The sequence below is a fragment of the Halichoeres trimaculatus genome, unplaced genomic scaffold, assembly GCF_033239565.1.
Source record: "Halichoeres trimaculatus isolate MK-OKI-2021-1 unplaced genomic scaffold, fHalTri1.1 fHalTri1_scaffold_14, whole genome shotgun sequence".
In the NCBI taxonomy this organism is placed as follows: Eukaryota; Metazoa; Chordata; class Actinopteri; order Labriformes; family Labridae; genus Halichoeres; species Halichoeres trimaculatus.
In genome coordinates, this window is record NW_027437192.1 from 16,691,705 (window position 1) to 16,711,724 (window position 20,020).

At 38.6% G+C, this 20,020-nt stretch overlaps 2 protein-coding genes across 2 annotated transcripts; one reads left to right on the top strand and one right to left on the bottom strand.

Moving 5' to 3' along the window:
- Positions 1 to 11,507: 11,507 nt before the first annotated feature.
- il6 (interleukin 6 (interferon, beta 2)) lies at positions 11,508 to 12,578 on the top strand. The gene is made up of 5 exons (XM_074687298.1): positions 11,508 to 11,523; positions 11,606 to 11,787; positions 11,918 to 12,016; positions 12,095 to 12,238; positions 12,357 to 12,578. The coding sequence occupies exons 1-5, from the start codon at positions 11,508 to 11,510 to the stop codon at positions 12,576 to 12,578; spliced, it is 663 nt and encodes a 220-aa protein (XP_074543399.1).
- Positions 12,579 to 15,061: 2,483 nt separating this feature from the next.
- Positions 15,062 to 19,993, bottom strand: tomm7 (translocase of outer mitochondrial membrane 7 homolog (yeast)). Its single transcript, XM_074686125.1, has 3 exons — positions 19,828 to 19,993; positions 18,021 to 18,069; positions 15,062 to 15,499 (listed from the first exon to the last, which is right to left on the bottom strand). Exons 1-3 carry the CDS (start codon positions 19,928 to 19,930, stop codon positions 15,484 to 15,486), a joined length of 168 nt encoding a protein of 55 aa, XP_074542226.1. The 5' UTR covers positions 19,931 to 19,993; the 3' UTR covers positions 15,062 to 15,483.
- Between the last annotated feature and the right edge of the window lie 27 nt (positions 19,994 to 20,020).

Genomic DNA, 20,020 nt, shown 5'->3' on the forward strand with positions numbered 1-20,020 from the left:
ACTTGTGTCACCTTAGACAGCACAGGAGTTCAGAAGCTTCTTCTTGGGAGTTAGTTTGGCACACATGACTTAACCAGTGAATTAGAAACATCTAAGTCTGAATGTATTTAGATTTTCACTAACATGTATGAAGGAAACAAGGAAAACGTGCACAGTGTGTGCTGAATTGCTGAAGAAGCAAAATAATAAGGGGACTTTGGTCTTTCTTGTGGGATGATTAAATATGCTGCTCCACTGTCCCTGGGGAACACTGAGACCAGCCGCCTGATACACAAACACATATGCACACACAGCAAAATCAAATAAGCCTCATAGTACCATGTTTGAATGAAGGAGCCCTACATAGCAGTGCACATACAGTGAAATATAAGGCTACATGATGATGCATAGGGAGAAGAATGGATTGAAGGGGGAGGGGGAGAATAGGGAGATATGGAAAGAAGAAGCAAAAAGAGCAGGAGGGATGAAGCAGGAAAAGAGAGATAGTAAACCAATTACCATAGGACTGAAAAAAGCCTTTCATCCCCAAACTGTCACCACACACGCAAATATACACACTTCTATCTTTTCTCTTCTGCCTCTCTCCTGCATACAAATACAGTATCTGCACACATACACATGGTCGGACATCTCGCTTTATCACTCACACGCACACATATTCCAAGCCTTCTTCAAACAAATGCACTCTTGATTAAATATTGAGGAGTGCCTGTGGCAAAGTGAGCGGAGATACAATTCCTCTCCTCTCTTATGGAGCTCTCCGTCTTTGGAAGAAGTGGGGAAAAGGGGAAGGGAGAGAGAAGAAGAGGCAAGGACACAGCGGTCTAAGAAAAAGGCACAAAGGGAAGGATGACGAGTGGAGAGAGTGAAATATGAGAGAAGAGAGAGGAGAGGGGTAAGAAATCAGCTGGACAGTGATGAAAAGACAGTAAAGGAGAAACTGACAGCAAGGCAAGTAGACAGAGCAAAATCAGAAGGGTAAGAAAAGCGAGGCAAGGACGGTTACATTTAAATGTATTTGAAACTTTAACACAGTGTGACGGATAAGGTCATGTTTTGAAGATCAGAAGCAAAGCTCACACCATGAAAAAGCTGATGCTGCCTCGTAAGAAAAAACTCCTTTTCCTTCATGGAAAGATGTCATTTTTCCCCATGCCAGCAGACTGGCTAGTTTGCTGGTACCTTACTTTGAAACAGAGTGATATATGTCCACTGCTGGATTAACTGTCAGGAGATTTGTCTGAACATGCATGGTCTGAAGGATGAATCATTTTGGTGATCCACTGACTTCTCCTTTATCACATGAGAATGAGAGTTTCGTTTTGTTGTATTTTCACATATATTGATGGATTTCCTTGAAGTCTAGTACACCAGTGTTACACCCAGCCTGTAATCATCTCAAGCCAGCAGGTACTGCCTCAAATTTGTCACATGACTTTGGCATCCCATCAAAAACACATATGCTAACTCTTCCCACATGACAGCATCTCATTTCTTCCAGTCATTAAATGTTGCAGGTAGAAATAGCTAAGTTAAATATTTGGTAAACAAAAACATGCAACAATGACTGTTGCCATGTTTTACATGCCCCTGAACCAAATTTGACCTTCAAATAGATGCATTTGGCACTTTTTGGCTTTTCTATTATCACAAACTTTTTTCACTAAAAAAAAAAAAAACACTTAGACTAACTTGACTTTCTACTACGTGACCAACAGCAGTGCCCCTGAGTGTGTTAGCAAGTCACAGACTATCTTTCACTAAGGCAGTTGAAAGCTTGGTAAATATCTCCCAAACACTATAAAGTACAAGGGATTTTATGAAACACCTAGTGTGGGGACAAAGTGCTGCTATTTGAGCCCTTTGGATCAATAAAAGGTTGCATGATCCTCAATCACAGCAACTCCTCGACAGCACCGTGATGCTCTGCTGTCAATACACTCTTGGACTTTTACACCGAACCCCTCAGTGGCAGAATATTGGTGTTGAAATGTGTATTTTTACACTGCCTTGCAGGTGTTGCAGGAGCTTCAAAAGGCCAAGCTGTATATAGTAAGAGTAAGCATCGCTACTAAAAATGCTAATTCAAGATGAGACATCATCAGCATCAGCTTGAGCCTTTCGAGGTGTAACAAGCTAATGTTAGCACTTGAGCTGTTGCCATTTCTTTCTTTTGATACACCCAAACATCAGCCTATTAACACCGTCTTTATCAATGCTAGCACAGCTTTGGAAGCATGATGCTAAAATAGCCACTGCGTAAAACTTCACCTTCATATAGCTGCTAGCATCAATACATACAGTCTATGATCAATACAGACTTGGTTTTCAGTATTTAAGCAGGGTAATAATAGGTAAGTTTATGAGGAATAATATTCAATATTTTAAAGTGTAAAACTTGGTTTCAAGTGTTTGTTAGAGGGTACATTTAGTCTTCAAGCACTGAAAAGGACTTTTCAAAATGCACTCAAGGCAAAAAATAAGCTGGGACCACAGACTGTATTAAAATAGACAAAGTCTCTGTGACGCCATCTGTTTCTAAAAAGGGGTTTTAAAGCAAATCATGGCAGGAGCCACATAGAAAATGGGGTGTGCTTTGAGCCTCCACACAACAGATGCAGGGTGCCCGCCTATCAGTCAGCTAAGCTGCACCTCTGATTGGGCAAATACGGGTTATATATACCTTTAAAACTGTTAGAGAGACAGAAATTAATGATTTAGACTCATGTCTTTTTTGAACCAGCCTGTAAACATGTCTATTTATCTATATTTCTGCTGTGAAAATGGCTTTTTTTTAACTTGGTATGTTTGTGGTTTCTGGTACCTCTAAAGCCAGCCTCCAGTGGACACTTGATGAACTGCAGTTTTTTGTAAGTCCACATTGCTTCATACTCTTAGAACAAAACTTGCCTCTTGGATGGGACTCAATCACTAGTCCTTACCACAGCACACTGTTACAAAAAAAACAGCTAAAGGCACTCAAGATGAGCCACTGAGTGGGTGACAATTAAAAAGTCATTAGGAAATAAGTGCTTTGAAATTGTGTGGGCACAGCAGAGAAAAATACTTTCTTTACTGTTGCATCACCATACCAACCCCTCAGAGAGGACTGAATACACTGCTTATCTCAGGTACACGACTGCCATCTAGTGGCGGTTATGAAGCACTGCAGACAGAACTGGGAGAACTCAGAGTCTTTCTGCAAACCTTTCTTCTTTTTCCTTTTAGAACTCTCTTGTGATTTCAGAGATATGTGACCAGGCATTGCACACAATATATATGTATATTTTAATTTTTTTAAGATCAGACAATGTAGAGGATAAAAGACCTGGAGGCAAGTGGTAATAGCTTGCATAGTCTTTTTAGTGAAATGTATCTCTGAACATGCAATGGAAAACGTGTGTTGGTTGGAAAGCTTATCTTTCAGAGTGAGACACATGTTGGAGAGTAGTCTATCAAATTTACACTTGATCCAACATGCCTGTTGTTGTTGTTTTTTGTCTGTTTGTTTGTTTTTCGTTTGTTTTGTTTTGTTTTGTTTTTGCTTAGTTTTATTCAATGACAGAAAAGAACAATTTCTGGTAAACAAGTGTCAAATTTGATGAGGAAGTGTTTCTGGGAGATCATTTAAGTTAGGTGTCAACATTTTTTCTTGTTAATATTTCAGTGCACTGTGCTATGTTGCATAAGAAATCAATTAAATTGCGTATAGCTGAACATATTCAAAGAAAATGGTGGTATTGAATTTATTTAAAAAAAATTCTGACAACTCTGCGAAGTGAGAAGAAGTCAGACTGTTTTTTTTTTTCATGTTAAAAGTACAAATGATATAACACATAGCTGTATTTTCATTAGCTTGAAAATGACTGCTAATGATTGAACTGAAAGAGGATCTTTTTCTAAGTGGTGACTTAAAAAGAGTTTGACCCAGAGAAAATTTGAGTAATCTGATGTTTCGCTGAGAAATTTTACAGCATTTTAAAACACAAGTGAAGACTTGTGCTAACTTCATGTACAGAATTTGCACATACCTACCCACAAACCTTGTTGGTGAGTAAGAACTGTAACATGTTGCCCCTTCCTTCTGTAGAAATTCAGTAGAAACATGAGAGGAACACAATCAGCAGAGCAAGAGGAAGCCTTGAGGACATCCTGTAGATAACAGAGCTGTACAAATACGATGATGAATGTTTCCGAGAATAAAATTGGAATAATGTTTTATCAGTGAATGTATAGCGTGAGGTATATCCCTGCATGACTCAGCAGAGACTATTAAAATTGTTTCATTTTTAACTCCCCACCCCCTCTAACCATGTATGGTTTTCCTGCCAATCTGATGAAAATGCCAACGATGACAGTCTCGTCACTTACTATGGAATTGGATAATTTCAGTCTGTGTTTCCTGAAAATGAGAGATCTATTTGTTGATGTCATGACTTGGCAGTTTTTTGGCCCTTGCTTGTGGGAAAAACAAGATGGTTCTTGGAAAATTCACAAGTTGAACCAACGCTGAACCAGCACCGGGGCCACTTTGGTGGAAAAGAGGTAACAGAGGAAGTTCCTCTGCTGCATGTCTGGCCCTGCCTTGCCAGAAAGCACCGGAACAATGTTTTAACTCAGGGGAAGACAAGGCTCCAAATCTCCTCCATAAAGAAGTCAGAATGTACAAAGGCATGTCCCAGCATACTTCATTCATATGAAGTATGTCATAGTTTAACTATCTATGGTGCCACCTAAAATTCTAAGCTCTGATTGGCTATCTGTCAGTGAGAGGTGACCTGGGAGGAATTTGAGGTGTACCTGCATGAAATTAAGCAATGAACTCCTACATGTATGACTTCTGCATGTCTGAGTTCTGCCATCTTCAGCTCTCTCACTCAGTTTACTGTATTTACAAATTATCAGTCTTCTGCATGCTGGTCCTTTGAGCTTTTTGTAAATAAAGATGATTTGAGCTTTGTGACATGGAAGTATCTCTTGGAAGATGGGTACACTGTGGTCATAAAGGGATGGACATGGTCAGCAAGAATACTCAGGTAGGCTGTGGAGTGTAAACCAGGCTCAGCTGGTACTTAAGGGGCCCAGAAGTGTGCCAAGAAAATATCCCCCACACCATTTACACCAGGAGCAGCAGCCTGAACCGTAGATTAAAGGCAGGATGGATCCATGCTTTCATGTTTTTGACACCGAACACTGAACCAATCATCTCATTGTGGAGCAGGAATCCAGACTCATCAGATCAGGCATTTTTTTCAGGCCTCTATGGTCCAGTTTTGGTGAGCCCGTGTGAATTGTAGCCTCAATTTCTTGTTCATAGCTGACAGGAGTGCTACCCAGTTCGGTTTTCTGCTGTTATCTTTTTATAATCTCCAACCAGTTTGTCCATTCTACTCTCACCTCTGGCATCAATAAGGTATTTTATCCCAGAGAACTACTGCCCACTGCATAATTCCTCTTTTTGGGACCTTTTTCTGTAAACCCTTGAGATGGCTGTGTGTTAAAATCCCAGTAGATCAATTCAGAGCAAATACTCAGACCAGTCTAACTAGCATCAACAACCATGCCACATTCAAAGTCTCTAAAACCTCTGCTCTTTTTAATTCTGATGTTTGGTTTGACCTTTGAACTTGAATTGAGTTACTGTCATTTGATTGGCTGATTCGATATTTGTGTTAAAGAGCAGCTGAACAGATTAACCTTGATGGTGCGGTCTGTGGGCATAAGAAACAACAAAAGATTACAGGATTTAGCTGGAAAACCATACTCAAACTGTCCAACACAAACTTGACACAAGGCTGAGCAGGCATGGAAGGTGGACAATACAGCCCACGAACTACGGAGTTAGCAGGATGATCTGGCAAAGGACAAGGGGGGAGACACAAACATTTATGTATGAAGTAATGGAGACATGGAAACAGCAAGCGTAGACCCCCTGTTCAAGACCTATGTTTTAAGGAAGTATCTGATTTGAGACACAGCAACTGTTTCCCTTTTTTCTCAACCAAAAACTTCCTGGTTGCTTCCAGCTTTTGCAGCAAACGTAGTACGTCAGTGTGTATTCAATATTACAGAATGAATAAATATGTTTTAAAATGGGATGGGACTCCCTCAAAATGAGATGCTACATCTCTAGGGGCTTTCCCTTAGTAAATTCAAATAAATTCAAATTCAGATGATTTCCAAAAGAGGAAAAGGTTTACACTGTGTATCATCAAGAAAACACAAACTTTGCATTTATTAAGATGCAAAGACAAAAAGGCAAAATGAAAGTCAGAGTGAAAATTTTAAGCTATAAAACTTTTTTGTCTTAACAGGCTGATTGAAGATAAAGTTTATGAATAAAACAGTAAAAAATGAAGAAAATATCCCATGAAATGGGGTTAAAAAAGGGTTAAAATTTTTAATGCCATCAGGCGGTGTTAAAACATGTCTGTCGGCGTGTCCTCTGAATTATTTTAAGTCTCTGATTGTTCTCCAAAAGAACCAGGACACCCCCGGTCAAGACCCCGTTCTTACGACATCCTCCATGTAGCAGACACAACATCAGATAGAGGGCGTATTCACTGGACCTGGTTTGAAAGCTCTGCAGTTTGATTCCCCATGAGTAATTTGAATCACCAAGGGGGAAAGTTTAATGTTAAAATAGTGGTAAGGGGAATTATACAGAAAGTTATACATGACTCCAATGAAGTTTGCTCGTGTATACTTCTTGATCAGTTTTGATGAATTCAGTTGAAGGTAAAATATCTGAGCAGGGAATTGTGACATCATAAAAACATAAAAGTTCCCTCATTGGTGCCCTATCAGAGGAAAACATAAAACACGATCCCACAGTGGTCCCCAAGTAGACAGGTTAAAACTTAATTCTTTCATTTGACAGACATTAATCAACTTCCTCTTTGTTTGTTTTTTTGCGAAGAATGCGTCTGATTTTTTTATTTTGCTTTTACATAATTGAATGTAAATTTTTGCATGAATATTTATCAGAAATGGGAGATAAAGTGTTAGATGCTCAGATTTTTCAGACAGACCCCTAACATCGATTCTGTGCACTGGTGCCACATACGATACAACAGGTCCAACACAAGGGTCATGTCCTGGTCAGGCTGGTTTGATTTTGTTGTAGTAATGAAAATCATATCCCCTCTGAATTCCAAAGAATCAGGGTGAACTGTAATAACAGAAGTTCGTCAAGTTTGGTTCTCATTTTTCTCATGCAAACCCATGATACAACAACATAGCGTGACAACACTTTCCATCCACAGTTAAACTAATTTAAGACAATTTTTAACTCTATTTCTCTTGTTTTCTGTAGCCAGCTTTAACTTAAATACAAAGTATAAACTCCTAACAAGAAGTATTTTCAGCTGCCCCTCAAATACTCACAACTGGTCCCTAAAAGAATGGAAAACATGGCTGCAGATTGACCTGCATGGACATGACAGATATTGGTTTTGAGAAAACCACTGAGGTGGACAAACTGTAGCATGAGCACATCACACATGTACAAATATATATTAGTATATATTATAGTATAGTATAGTATATTAGTATTAGTATATTATATTCATCTTTGTTTCCTCTTGACAAACATTTCACTGAATGTAAAAAATATTCCATGAGCTACAAAATATCACATGAAGAGCAAAAATAAGTTAGCTGGTAGGTAGCTGTCAGGTGTCAGACAATTTGCAAAAGCAACTGGTAAATAAAGAAATGTAAGTACTACGAAGGATAGCACAAGGTGAAACTGCTAGGAAGCTATTTTTATCACAGCCAAAGTCAGAAAAGAAAATCATTTACTTACTTTGCAACTTTTCTGTGTTCGTTGCGAAAATTGACCTCATTTGATTTGTACCATACAATAATAATTTGTCACATAATCATGGCAAACATCAACCTCTTTGTGATTTCAAATGTAAGAAAGTTTAAGCCCCGAGGCCAGCTAACATTATCATGTGTTCAGTTTACCATAAGCATGAAGAAAATAATCCAGGTTAAAAAACAAGCTGAGTGTGTGAAGGCTCTGTGTGAGAATTTGTAAATAAGGAGGTTGGGTGCTAAGACTGCCCAGCCTTTAAATACAGATTATCTTGCTTTAGGTCTAAAATCACAGTAAGCAAGAGTAGGCATTATTAACCGGGAAAATCAGTGAGATTTGAAATGTGCCTTGTGGTGTCCCAACATTAATTTTATGAAAAAATCGAATAAATTTATTATAAACTACATATCTAACTACATATGTATCTTATCAAGAACTCAACAACACTTGAAATTAGCTAAAGTTAAACTACACAAAGAAAAATCTGAGCTGACATTAAAATGAGATTGTGTTTATAATGAGCAGACTTTGGTTTCCTGCATCAGAGCACTCTTTTTTCTGTATGAGTTTCATGATACTTTTCTGTTATTGTTAGTTCTGAAGATTAAGGTTCCGGAGCAAAAAATTGAATCGTTATGATTGAATGTAAATAAGCTTAAAATAGGACATTGGAAGAATGAATCTAGACTAAATATTTGAGACACGTAAATGTTAAAATGTAAATAATGTATAACTTTAACTTTGAGGAAGGGGAAGTCATTAGACCAAAGGCTCTTCCAGAACCTCACAAGCCGCTTCTCTTGAACCAAAATAAAATCTGATTGAACAGAAATAGCAACAGGAGTGTCCCAGTCAGCAGTGGGGACACCCCTTTTATGATGGTCGAGATGGTGGGTTGGAAAATTAGTTATATCGGCAAAGAAATTACATGGTTACAGAGATGTAGAGTGTATGTAGCTGAGGGATGTAGAATCTGAAATTAGTTTCCAACCACTGAGCTGTACAGTTCAAGTTAATTCAAGTTAAATTAAGTTAAATTATGTTGTTAGGTGCCGCCCTGTTGGCTATGGCTGCCTTTTGCAGCAGCTCTCTCTTCTTTGTCTGTTTCTTGTAATTTTTTCATCTCTTTTTCATAATCTTTGTATTTGGAGTGGATCATTACTTTGTATGGCTCATTTGTTGGTCATGGACACCAAACTTTTTGTGGCTTCAGTGATATTTTTACTACTTTTTCTCCTGTGTTTGTCTTGAGATCCTACATGTAACCATGGCTGCATTGTTTACATGTGAACTCAGCTGTTAGCAGCCTGTAGCATGTCAATGCTAACTGGTGTAAGGCCTGATGTCTTCCCACAAGGTGAGGTGAAGGAGGTGAGGGCGACGTGCTGGTTCTCAGGTGTGAGCTAAGAAGTGACGACATGGACCTGTCCTTCCATCCATCATTATTGGGAACATAAGATCTATCTCCAATAAGATGGACGAGCTAGCTGTGCTTACCCAGCAACAGAGGGAATACCAGGAGGCAGAGTAGCATCATGCTATTCACAGACATGGCTAACAGAGCTAACATCAAATACCAACGCCACATTGGAAGAGCTTCACCTGCTGTGAGCAGACAGGTTACAGAAGACAGAGATGGAGCATGACTGAAGAAGCTCAGTCCTGGACCCTGTGGAGGTGGAGGCTGGCTGAACTGGAGAATGATGGACAAGCTGTCATCATCTATTTTCTTATGGACCTTTTTGCATTTTCTATACACTTTCTTACTTTTGTTTTCTTGATTGCTGCTGTGACTTCAATTTCTTTGTACTTATGACAATAAAGTTCTATTCTGTTCTATTCTATTCTATTCTATTCTATTCTATTCTCATTAGAAAAGCCTTTTAATAGCCTCAATATACAAATTATCAAGTTTTGATCAAAGTATGCTAATCAGCATGCCAATTGCTTTTGAGTTTAGTTGTCTCAATTAAAATTTAAGCTATGCTAAGTATTACCAAAAAAGATGTCTTTAGATTCTGAATCAGTGCAAGAATCATTACAGTCTGGGAACATCAATGGGATAAAAGTGTTGGGTAGGTTTCACCATAACTCATATTGTTTTGTGAGCAGGGATAGGTACCTTTCACAACTGAAACGATACAGTCCCAATGCCCGTACCTGGCAATCAACAGCAGTTCTTGACAGTACTCATTTTTGGTGCTTTTGTGTGGTAATGTGGTAATTAATTTTTTTTTTTTTTTTTTTTTTTTTTGATAATACAATCACAAAGTTTTTCAATTCAACATATTTATTTCTCAATATAAATATAAAATATCAGTTTTAATATTAACATATAAATATAAGCATAATGCAATATAAACTTGCAATGCTGTGTTCATGTCCTGCCTGGAAAATCACCAACTCTTCCACTCCCTCACAGTCACAAGGATGCATTTAGGTACTGAAACATGGCACCATTTGATTTTACATGAATCAGTACTTGATACTACAGATGGAATTTGGTCGGTACCTATAAAAGAACCTAATTTGATACTTATCCCTATATACTTGGTAATGAAACCAGCTGTAATATATCGTGGTGCATCCAAAAATTGACCTTCAAAAGCAAACAAGTACATCAGGAAGAAAATCCATCCCCTCTAAAAAATTATTCTAATTATCTCACAGCATAAGGCTTACACTGTGTGGGCCTAACACACCACAGGAACTTTATTTACAATTTCCACCAAAGATCAGTGGTGAGGATTTCTCAGAAAATATGTCTACACACAGGACAAGATGAGCAGAGAGATAAATATAGAGAAAAGCAAGCTAATAAGTATGCCTCATAAAGAAGCAAGTTCCTCTCAACAGCTTTAAGTGAGAAAAAAAGAAATTCCGTTCAGGCCTTTCTTGGGCTACAAATATAGCTAGCCTACGTAAGTGGACAGTGAGTTTTGATGTTTTAGTTTCACTTCATGAACATGTGAACATAATTTTCAGAGCATCACCTCATTCTGAAATCTGCTGACAGGCCTCCAACAGGTCAAATATCAAATATTTACTTTAATGTTACGAGTATTACTCGACAAAAAACGACCAGATTATCACAGACTGGTATTTTTTTATTCATTTAATTTTTGTAAATGCTCCAGAAAGTTGGATTGAATGAAAGGTACTCCCTCAGTTTGTTATTTGAATAAAAGAAAAATCCAGGGTTTTCTGTTTGTCTCAGTGGTTAGCTCTGAGTGGACTTTCCATTGAAGTTCTGGGATCTGGAATCAGACGACTGTGGCAGACTTTCGTAATTATGATACTGACTCTTTCTGTTTGTGATTGTGTCAAAACTTTGCCTTATTAAGAGTTCAGGTGTGAAAATAACTTTTCATGTACCAGCAAACAAAAACAGTCATTGAGCTTCATTTTTTGATTTAACCAGTCAGTAAGTATCCAGAGCACTGATTGATCCCCTGCCCTCTCATTCCTGCCCTCCACCACCTCAAACCCTTAAAGGACCGGATGTTTGATGCAATCTTTTTGGTTCTCTTTGTATACGTGTCTTTTCTGTGCGTGAGGTGTTGGGAAATCCCTGGAGGCTGCTGATTATAAAAGGATGTCCCACCACAAAGACAGAGCAAGTCCTTCCTGACAGAGAGCCTTCAGCATCATCGAAACTTGACAAGTGCTCTCTCAGTGCCGCAGCATGCCCTCCACACTCAGTAAGTGATTTGCAGCTGTGATGTACGCGCTTCCTGCCTCTCTTCCTCTTTTCAGTCATTCATACTTTCCCTCTCCTCACAGAGCTATGTCTGCTGCTCGCCGCTCTGCTGCAGGGCGTCCTAGGAGCACCAACTGAAGCTCCTCTCACTGAAAACCTGGCCGGGGATCCTTCAGGTGAAGAGGGAGAGCTGACTCCTGACCTCCTGAGTGCCTCTGGGATTTGGGATCGGATCCTCAGTGTGACCGAGGATCACCAAAAGGAGGTCAGACTTAATCTTCAAGGACTTCTGCTAGAGTGTTATTTTTTAAAGCTGGAGCTGTCTGACTGGTGTAATCTCTCAAATCATGTGCAGAAAACTACAATCCTGTCTTTTTAATTTCCTCCTCTTTTAGTTTGAAGCTGAATTTCAAAACCAGGTGAAATATCACATGCTGGAAGACTTCAACATCTCCTCGCTTCCAGAAAGCTGCTCCTATTCAAACTTAAGCAAGGTATGTGCTCTGCTCTGACAAAGGGATGTGATGGGTGATCACAATTCGTCTGATGGTCATTTTCTGCCTTCTCTGCAGGAGGCATGTCTCCAGAAGATGGTCCAGGGTCTGCTGGTTTACAAAGCTCTTCTCAAGCATGTCGAGAAGGAATATCCGAGCAACTCCAAAATCTTGGACGCCAGATTAAACTGTGGTCGGCTGATCACCGTCATCAGAGAAAACGTGAGTCTGAGATGATGCCTGCTTCTTAAACTTCATATATTTCAAGAGCCTGTGATTTTAGGGTGTCATCTGCATACTTTGGGGTCAAATGTTCACGTACTTGACTTCTATGCTACAGATGAAGCACCCAGAACGTCTCACAGAGCTGACCAGCAGCCAGGAGGAGCAGCTTTTGAAGGAGATCAACAGCCCTTACACTTTCCAAAGAAGGATGACTGCACACAGCATCTTATTCCAGTTCCGCGACTTCCTCCTCAAAGGCAAGAGAGCGATCAAGAAGAGGGAGAAGGCCAGAGGAAACGTGGTGCCCATCAGGCTGAATTACCAAGCTCAAAACTGAAAGTGTGAAGAGTGAGTTAGGATGAATACCTCAGAGAAACTGGGTCATTTGAGCACTTCTGTTTTCTTTTCTTTGAAAGGGAAAGTCATAAAAGTGCACTTAGTGTTGGTGCTGTGTCTTACAACTGTTACTGGGCTGGAGTCGCCCACTGTTGCACAACTTATTTAATATAAATATACTGAAAGTCTTATTTATTAGTCAGGAAAATCCTGAAACCTGGGTTTTCTCCTCTAGATGTGCTTTTTCTACTTAATATTTATTTGAATTTGAGGGTTGAACTTCTATTGAACTACTGTGCTAATTTTAAAAACATCACTGTTAAAGTAAAACTCAGTGGCTGTGGTAGTTTGGACATGTGTAAATTTCAGAGCAGAGAACTGTTGATTGTTTACAGTAAATTTTTATGCAAAAGTTTTGAAAACATAATTTCTTGTAAGGAAAGATTGCCTCTTTTGTGAGGCGTGAATTTTTACTAAAAGTACTGTTAGCTGCTAATTAATTTCATGTATCATTATTTAAGGGAATATGCCGTTTATTTAATGTTGATGCAATGAGCTTTTTGTAATAATCTGAACACATTGGAATAAATAAAATATCTGGTTCAATCAACTGACCTGATTCTTAACATCTTCTCTCACACACCTCATGTCACTGTATGCTGCAGCTCTGTTTTGGTTTTCTACTGACTCCCACAGATTAGTTCAGCCTCTTCACTTAATGCAGTTTCAACCACAGATGGGATTTATGACTGTCAAACTGTGAGAACTGAAAGTCATCTATGAATCATCAATTATTAATCCTCAAAGAATTTCACCAAAGCTCCCAAAAAGGAAACATTTTGTCGCTTATTTTTTTTCCTCACAAAATATCAAAGGTAGAGTGTGCAGGAGTATTAAATTTTACAGGGATAATCTTGCTCAAACATCATTTCTGGAACTCCATACATGTGTGTCAGTGTCTGTGTCTGCTTCGATCCCCTCCTCTGCTTGAATGTTGACGTTTTGCTTGTGTCGGGACGTTTCTGGGTGGAGAGTCAGTGTTATTACATCAGCCAATCACAGCGTGCCCAGTGTACAAGTGATCTGGCACGTTGATTGTGAGTGGAGGAGGCTTTTCAAAGCTGCTACGAGAGTAGCAAGAAGCAGGGTATATGCTGAATCCAGAGGTTAAATGCAATACCTTTCTAAGAATTTTTAAAAAACCTTTCACAAAGTCTTAAGACCTTATCGTGACTTTAATCTGTTGTTAGCAACCAATCTTTGACAGTTGTAGTTTGCATTTTAACATAACTTGGGTAAGCTGAGAAGGAATGAAGCTTGAAAGAATAAATGAAACTAAAGGCAGGTTAATTGACATTCCCATTACCACAGCTGTTATTCAAGGGCAAATTGCAGAAAAAAACAAGAATTTATTTCATCATTATCAAAAATTTAGGACATGCACCTGAGATTTTGGTTTTTTGCTTCCCATCAGCGCTAAACTGAGTTTGTTGTCACATTAGCCTATGGATATGTTGGGCTGCAAAATTACAGCTTTGCTTGTTGTCATATTTCAAACAACAGCGCTGCGTAACTGTATTGATAAATACCTTATCTCATCGCATTGTATCCAGTAAAAAGTTGAGTTGAACAAAGAAAATTTGTTCCAAAACCAACACGCTGGTCTGTGATGAGTGTGATGAGCAGAATAATCGTCCAATCACCAGGTGTGGTTATTTTTTAAGGTTCAGACACTGAAAACAATTTCGAAACAGATAGACTATTTCTGTGGCGGATATATGAAACTGTCTGTCTGGCGTGTCAGGTTAGTTTGTAACAGTCCCAAGGAGGAAAATCAATATTCATGGATATTTTTGGAGTCAAAGCTTGTATACCAATAAAATGTAATACCTCATAACATCATGATTAAGACTTTTTAATACTTTTTGAGGGCCTCAATTTTCCCACATATGATTTATCAACTTTTAATACTTTTTGAGACCCCGCAGACACCCTGAAGGAAAAAAAACACAACCAAAATGAAACGAAACGCCAAATAGATAAAGCTTTTTTCCCAAATGAAGGTGAAGCTTGGCTCAACTTTCACTCGCTTTTGGGCACTTGGAGAGCAACTCAAGATGAAGAGCAATACGACTTGGCTTTCTGCTAACCAGGTATGTGTCAAATACAGTGATTAGCTTGTGCTAACATGCCAAGTCAGGTGCATGGCTCTCGAGTCTCTCCCACGTAGAAACGTGATGCTGCAGGTGGTTGTAGGGCTAGTGAGTGTGTTCATGCAGTCATGGTCGGAAGCTGTGGGTGTGTGCTGCCCCTGGCACTAAACCAAGGAGGAGGAACCCAGTCTGAATGTTGTTTTTACTAACAAGTAACATAAATTCCTGCAGACCCTACCTTTAAGTTTTGATTCCATAAGACTTTTAGTGTCAAGACAGAGGTTTGTATTTTTGCATTGAATTGACAACAGTATTAAAGAAAGGATCGAGATTTATTTACTCTATGGGTTTATTTTTATAAATTTTAAATTACAAATAAAAAGAGGAAAATGTGGAATGAACAGTTTATCCCAACATTGCAGTCAAACATACAAAGAAGCCAACAACATCAACAACAAAAAAAACTAGTGAAGTCGAGACTACAAATCTGAGGATGACAACTTCCAGTTTGTGAATTTCATTTTTTTCTGTCCTTGTGGCCAAAGTTTTCCAAACGTGTCCTGTCGATGTGGCTGTAAACTTGGTAGCAGCAAAAAAAAAAAAAAAGAAAAAATTCTTGTCTGTAGTCTTGTCAGATGTTGAACAGTGGGATTTATGGAGAGGAGTGAAAATAATGTCCATGTCTGGGATGTTCAACCACCTTCGGGTCACATGGTCTTGATGAGTGGTGGACCAGATGAGTGGGGACTCGTCTCAGCCCCACAGCAAACTGAAAGAAAAGACAGGTTCAGGTTGAACAGATGACTCCACAGAGCTGATGTTTCATAACTGAAAAGTTTCGTCTAAAGCAGATTAATACGTGTCATTCCACCTGTGTTGAGATTTTACCTTGTGAAACTCCACCATTCAACCCCAAATCCTCCGAGCATCTCCAGGAGTGGGAGTGTTTCACTTAAAATTCTAGTTATTTCTGAACAAATGATTCTGTTTGCATAAACGGGATCTCACAGACTCAAAATTATTTGCAGTTAGGAGAAAGAGATTATTTGATTTGACTAGAATGAGCGCATATCAGGAACTGGCTAATGGTAACTGTATTACATGATCACTGTTGATCACTGTAGGTACGCAATAATGTATGATGTTAGGTACTCCATACAAAACACCAGTGTCTGAGAGCAGGAGCTGCACAGCCGTTAACAGTTGTATTAAAGTGAATGGGAATTTCATGTTTTGATGAAAATAGTTGTATTTAAGTGTAATGTTTAATTTTTTACTTTTGTTTTTGAAATGAATAATTTATATTTGTATTTCACATTATAAAAATGATCTGTTACCTGTGGTTTGTATTAGTGCTGTCAGGCAATTAAAAAAATTAATCTAATTAATTACAGGATTTGTAATTAATTAATCTAATTAATCGCATTTTAATCTCATATCTGCTTAAGGTCCCAAAATAAAGAATTTGAATTCCAGGACATTAAAAATGCATTAAAAGACATTAAAAAGCATTTAAAAATAAGGTGGGAATATATACAACACATTTTTAGGTACCCTGAGGCATAAGGAACATATTTGAAAAAGTTTTATGGTTCTATCTTTACAAAATCTACACAGTCCTGCACCTAAGAAAAGCTGATTTGATTTTTAGGACGGTGTTTTGCTTCTGTCAAATTTTTACTCGATGTGGACTCAATTTTCACTGCAATATGAACTTCCATACTTCTATGAGGTCAGGAGAACCAGGGCTAAAGGCTAAAAACTGTGAGGAACTATGTACAAAACACTTTATTCAAGTCTTGGATCAAAGAAGAGTGAAGTATTTTCAGTTTTACATGCTCTGAACACACAAACTGTTGCTCATTTGTGCAGAGCAGCCTCAAGCTGAAACATGACACCAAGAAGATGGAAGCAAATTTTCAAAGAATTCTTTAGATTCAAATGCTGGACATATATCGATCATTCAGGGCTTGTGTAATGCAGTAAAGAGTGTAGAATTATCTGTTTTTACAGAATTGAGCAAGAAGGACATGTGAATAAACACGATGTGGACGGCAGTCCCCCAGCAATCACGCTCGCTCCCCCCTCTTTAAAGCATGTTGCTGACAGCAGGTGTGATACATTCAGGGACCGTCGGAAATTTGAAAATCTGACGGGGACACCACTTTTCCCAAGTAGGACAAACGGTTTGTAAATGCCAGACATTTGAAAATAAGTGCGTCTTTGAATGCCCCACGGGTTTGGATCCAGATTAATCTGCGTTAATTTGAATAACGCGTTAATTTGCGGTGTAATTGATTAATCTAATTAACGCGTTAAAATGACAGCCCTAATAAATATGTTCAATATTATTAAAGCCGATGATAACATGCTAAAGTTTACTTAAAAAAGATTTACAACCTCTTTAAATGTAAATGACCCCTATGCACACTCAAAACAAGACTACATCAATGTTAAAATCCACAGGTCCTTAATCAGGTATTCAGCTCTGATTAAGTTGTGTGTAACATTGTGCTCCTTTCATATGAAAATTAGCCAGTATGTGGAACCCTGAGTCCACTTTATTTCAGTCAGCTCATTAAATAAAACTCACACCAAAACATTTATGTTGATGTAAGTATGAGCGCTATTTAGAAACTTTCCAGTGTTTTCCAATCACTCTTGCATAAAAAAGCCTATGGATGTGAGTCCTCTGTCTGCAGTGGAAGAAACAGTGTCCAACTGACGAGCCAAGAGGTTAGACTTCATTACATCAAGCAAAGACACACAAAAGGAACGACTGTGACCCCATGTAAAATAAATCAGTTACTGAACAAGAGTGAAGGAAAGGTTAAAAAAAAAAAAAAAGCAGGATGTACAAGTTTGTGTTGTATTTTTGGGCGAAGGGGAAAAAGAGTGTGTTGATGTTGCTTTGTCTTTACTTTTATGAAACTGTAAATGATAAGGTCTTATAAGAGTGGAGCATGTAGGGCAGAGCCTCAAAGCACTGTTAAATCATTTGCAAACCTGACGTGAGAAAAATGATGGAAACAAACTGATTAAAATCATCACACTGAATGTAAATAAGACACTGGAGTCAAAACCGTCCAGCACATTTTCCTCTTTGCTGTAAGTTATGAGAATAAACTGGAGGATTATCTGACAGTTAACCCAACTGTTCTGAAACTACGTCTATGTGGCGAAGAGGTGTGAAAACTTCTCTCCAGTGTCTCATTTCCCTCCATTAGATCTGCTGTGTCTTCTGCTAGAACAAAAACGATGCAATCACTCAAAACCAAATCAGTCCTTACCTTAAAACTGTGGGTTCAGGCATACCTGGATCTGCTCCTCGTTTGAAACCTGAAAAAATAAGATCATAAAGAGTTACATCACTGGTTTCTGTTTTTAAAGGCAACAATAAATCTGAGGAATCCTGACTATGTATTTATTGTAAGAATGACCTGCTGTATAAGTGGAATATTTTGGAGTAAATTGTATTTAAAAAAAAAAGTCAACTTGAGAAATTGATTGTCTCGTGTAAGTTTCAGTCAATCAGAATATTAGCTGAGTTATGAAAAAAGTGCAATGAAACCTGCAAGATTTCATCAAAAAACATCAGGCAAGTGAAAGTGCCTCAGTAATCACATCTAAAGTGAAGCCACCTGACTCACAGCTTCCACAGAGCACTATGAAGAGAAAAGACAACGCTGGTTTCCAGAGAGAATCATGCCCAACGTCCAACGGTCAAACTCAGGTCAGATTATTCATCAGAGAGGAAACAACAGATTCCTAGAAGACTAAATACATTTAACGGTCCACCCAGGAGTGAAACTGAGTGAGAACAACTTGTTAGAAAAGCTTTCAGGATGTCCACCAAATTTTGAAACCACTAAAACTTTATTTCTCCATTAGAAATCCTGTCATCAGCAAAACTTAGAGGATTGTTTCCTTTTGAATAAGACTGATCGTTATTAATAGGGCTGGGATGATATGCTTTTCACCTGATCCGCTTCTTCTATGATTTTGGGGTGCTGGTTTGATTTATACTGTGATTCTTTATTATTTGGGATTTTTGTGGTTTTAGTTTGCTTTTTTAACAGCGGGCCATGTGAAAAAGTTGAATGATAATGTCTACAGACTTTATCAAGAGCTAAATTGTCCCCAAAAATGTACGTCACATGTGAGTCCGTTTTTAGAAGTTATTCAGGGGATATGATTTCTCAACTTTTTTTCCAATCCAGATGAACAAAGAGTTATTTAAAATGTTAAACAAAAAATCCTGAAACTACAATAAATTTTTTCGATTCTCCTCCACACCTAGTTATTAAGCTGAGTTGATTTGATTCATCTTCATGGATCACAGGGACCAGACTGACATAAACCATGTAATTCAATCAAATACAAGAGCAACTATCATGTGCAATTCAAGAAAATCCTGCAAGGGAGGAAAAAAAAAAGAGTCCAAAATGAGAGAAAGTGAGAGTGGGGAAAGTATGGTATCACTGCTGGTCTTTCCAAAATGCTGAAGTCTGTGAAGATTCATCCACATTGCGACTCTGACAGCTGTGACGTGTAAGCAGAAGAACTTCCCCAATCATGAAACTGTAAAACAGTGGAGTGTTGAAGTGTCAGGGACATGCCCCAGACTTGTCTACACTAACATTTCTGAGCACACTGAACACGTTACAACGATGTTACTGCTGCTGAGCTCAGGGTTTGATCCAGGCGAATAAGTCCTCACAGACATTTTCATTCACATTCACTGTTTAAGAACTACTCATCTGTTAATTCATTTTAAATATTTTATAAACACTCATCAAAACAGATAGACTAAGTTACTCCTTAAGTTTCAAAGACGTGTTGATGAAAATGTGCTGAACCTGCTTGCGACTTAACTATTACAGGTTATGTTTATGGAGCTAAGCTAATCGTAAAAAATGCTTAATATGTTGCTCTTTCAGCTCCCAGTGACATTATAAATGGACGTTAAAGCTCAATCCTCTGAAGTCATAACTTTAGCTCACATGCTAATGCTACCGTTAAGCAGACTGGCTGACGCAGGCTCAGCGTGTCTTCTCAGCACCTCAGTCTTTCAGCACTTTCCGTTCAAATACCAACCGAGATAGAGCACTGTTGGGATGAAACCCCATCGGATGACAAACTGGCCGCACTGGAACAGCTGCTGCAGGCGCTGCTTGGTCTCTTTGCTTAGTTTAGCCATGTTTTCGCCCCGTGCGGTGAGGATGATGCTGTTTATGATCCCAAGGACAAGGAAAGAGGAAGTGACGTCAGAAACCGGCTTTCAAATAAA